This window comes from Pterocles gutturalis, unplaced genomic scaffold (genome assembly GCF_000699245.1).
Source record: "Pterocles gutturalis isolate BGI_N339 unplaced genomic scaffold, ASM69924v1 scaffold20056, whole genome shotgun sequence".
Classification (NCBI taxonomy): Eukaryota; Metazoa; Chordata; class Aves; order Pterocliformes; family Pteroclidae; genus Pterocles; species Pterocles gutturalis.
Window position 1 is genome coordinate 10,602 of NW_010098450.1, and position 1,686 is coordinate 12,287.

General features: G+C 56.9%; 1 protein-coding gene across 1 annotated transcript in view; it reads right to left on the reverse strand.

Moving 5' to 3' along the window:
• Positions 1 to 152: 152 nt before the first annotated feature.
• Positions 153 to 1,686, reverse strand: part of IL15RA (interleukin 15 receptor, alpha) — a gene marked incomplete at its 5' end in the record, with an annotated part of 2,178 nt that continues 644 nt past the window's right edge. Inside the window, 5 exons of the mRNA XM_010073059.1 lie at positions 153 to 258; positions 382 to 439; positions 719 to 748; positions 932 to 1,156; positions 1,423 to 1,500. Coding sequence (XP_010071361.1) covers positions 153 to 258; positions 382 to 439; positions 719 to 748; positions 932 to 1,156; positions 1,423 to 1,500 — 497 coding nt within the window. The remainder of the gene's footprint in view (positions 259 to 381; positions 440 to 718; positions 749 to 931; positions 1,157 to 1,422; positions 1,501 to 1,686) is intronic.

Below are 1,686 nucleotides of genomic sequence, written 5' to 3' on the forward strand. Positions count from 1 at the left end.
TGTGCCCCCGGGGTGAGGATGCTCCATGCAGAGGGTGGCTGGGGACCAGGATGTGCTCTGCTACGTGCCACCGCCGCTCGAGGAAGCATCCAGCTTTCCATCCGAGCATCCTCCGGGCTGGTGGGTGCACCGCGTTGCCCGGCGGTGGGTGCTCAGCCCGTGGGGAAAACGCTCGGCAGCAACGTCTCCTCGTTCTCAGAGGCAGGTGCCACCATGGGGATGGCCGTCTCCGCCACCGCGTAGTCCTGCCTCGCGCGCCTGCGGAGGGGAGAGGAGCATCACCGGCAGCCCAAGGGCTTTCCCCAGCTTTGAGGAAAGCTCAGAGGCCGAGGATAACTCATCACCAAAATGGAAAGACCTCGAAGGGCTCAGTCCACTTACGTTTTCATCCTCCAGCAGCAGCAAGCCACGATGCTGGCGACCAGCAGCACTGGGAGCCCTGGGGGAGAGACACAGCAGCCGATGAGCATCTTCTGATGCATGGCTTGGTTCAAGGAAAAAAATTCCACAAAGAGCCAAAAACACATTGTGCACACTCCCAAGATGCCTTCCCCACCCCTGGAAGAAATTTGGGTTCCCCCCTCAAAGGCATTGCCCTCGACCACAGCATAAACCTCCCACAGTCCCCAGGAGGGTTTTTAGGCTCAAAAAATTAAGAAAATAAGCCTCTGCTTGCCAAAATAAGCTTTTTGCTTGGATATGATTCTATGATTCTTACCAATGGAAGAGGCCAGCGTCTGGGTGGAAACTGGAAAAGAAGAGAAAAATGGAGATTTTTAGCTGCAAAGCCAGGAAAAGGGGGGATGCTGGGGGGATCCTCGCAAAAAAGCGGGTTGAAGAAGGGAAGAATTCACCAAAAGAGTAAAAAAAGCCTTTGCTGGTTGAAATCAGCCCTGTGGGTGGGTTTTCTCCCCTGGAGAGGTGGACTGACCTGCAGCGTGGTCCGTGGGGGCGGTGGGCAGTGGGGTTGTCCCCAAAGGTGTCCCTGGGGCCGTCCCCTCTCCCGGTGTGGATGTCTCCAGTGGTGGGGGCAGAGTGGACATCTCCGGTGACGGTCCATCGGTCGCTGGTGGCATCGGTGACCGGCCAGCAGCTCCTGGCAGTCCAGGCATTGGTGGTGGAGAGGGACTGGAGGTTGGGCTGGTGTCGGTGGTTCCTGCGACGGGAAATGGTGGAAAACTTCTTAATTTAAGGTTGAGGTGCGGCATGCTCCAGGCTGTGCTGTTATTTTGATGCTCAGCCTCGTGCCCACTGAAGGACCATACAACCCATCTGGGTGCTACAAAATGCCATAATTTCACACAATTGTATTAATTCAATCATAGAATTGAAATTGTTTGCTTTCCACACCGCGGCGGTTGTGGTTTTGCCGTGACCACAGTCACGACAGCCCCAAGCCAACCCCCTTTGCCCCTTCCTCACCCCTTTGGGTTGTCCTCTCGGTGCGCGGCGCAGTCGGGAGCTCAGGGCTGGGGGTCAGCGGAGGTAGAGCCGGGTCCCCTTTGGGAAGACACAACGTGGAGACACCATCAACGGCAGCGCCCGCACCACCCCCACAGAATCATAGAATCACAGGATGGGATGGGAGGGAACTTAAAGCCCAACCAGTGCCACCCCCTGCCATGGGCAGGGACACCTCCCACTAGCCCAGGTTGCAGCCCTGGTTTTTGCTGCTAAGACTTTTCC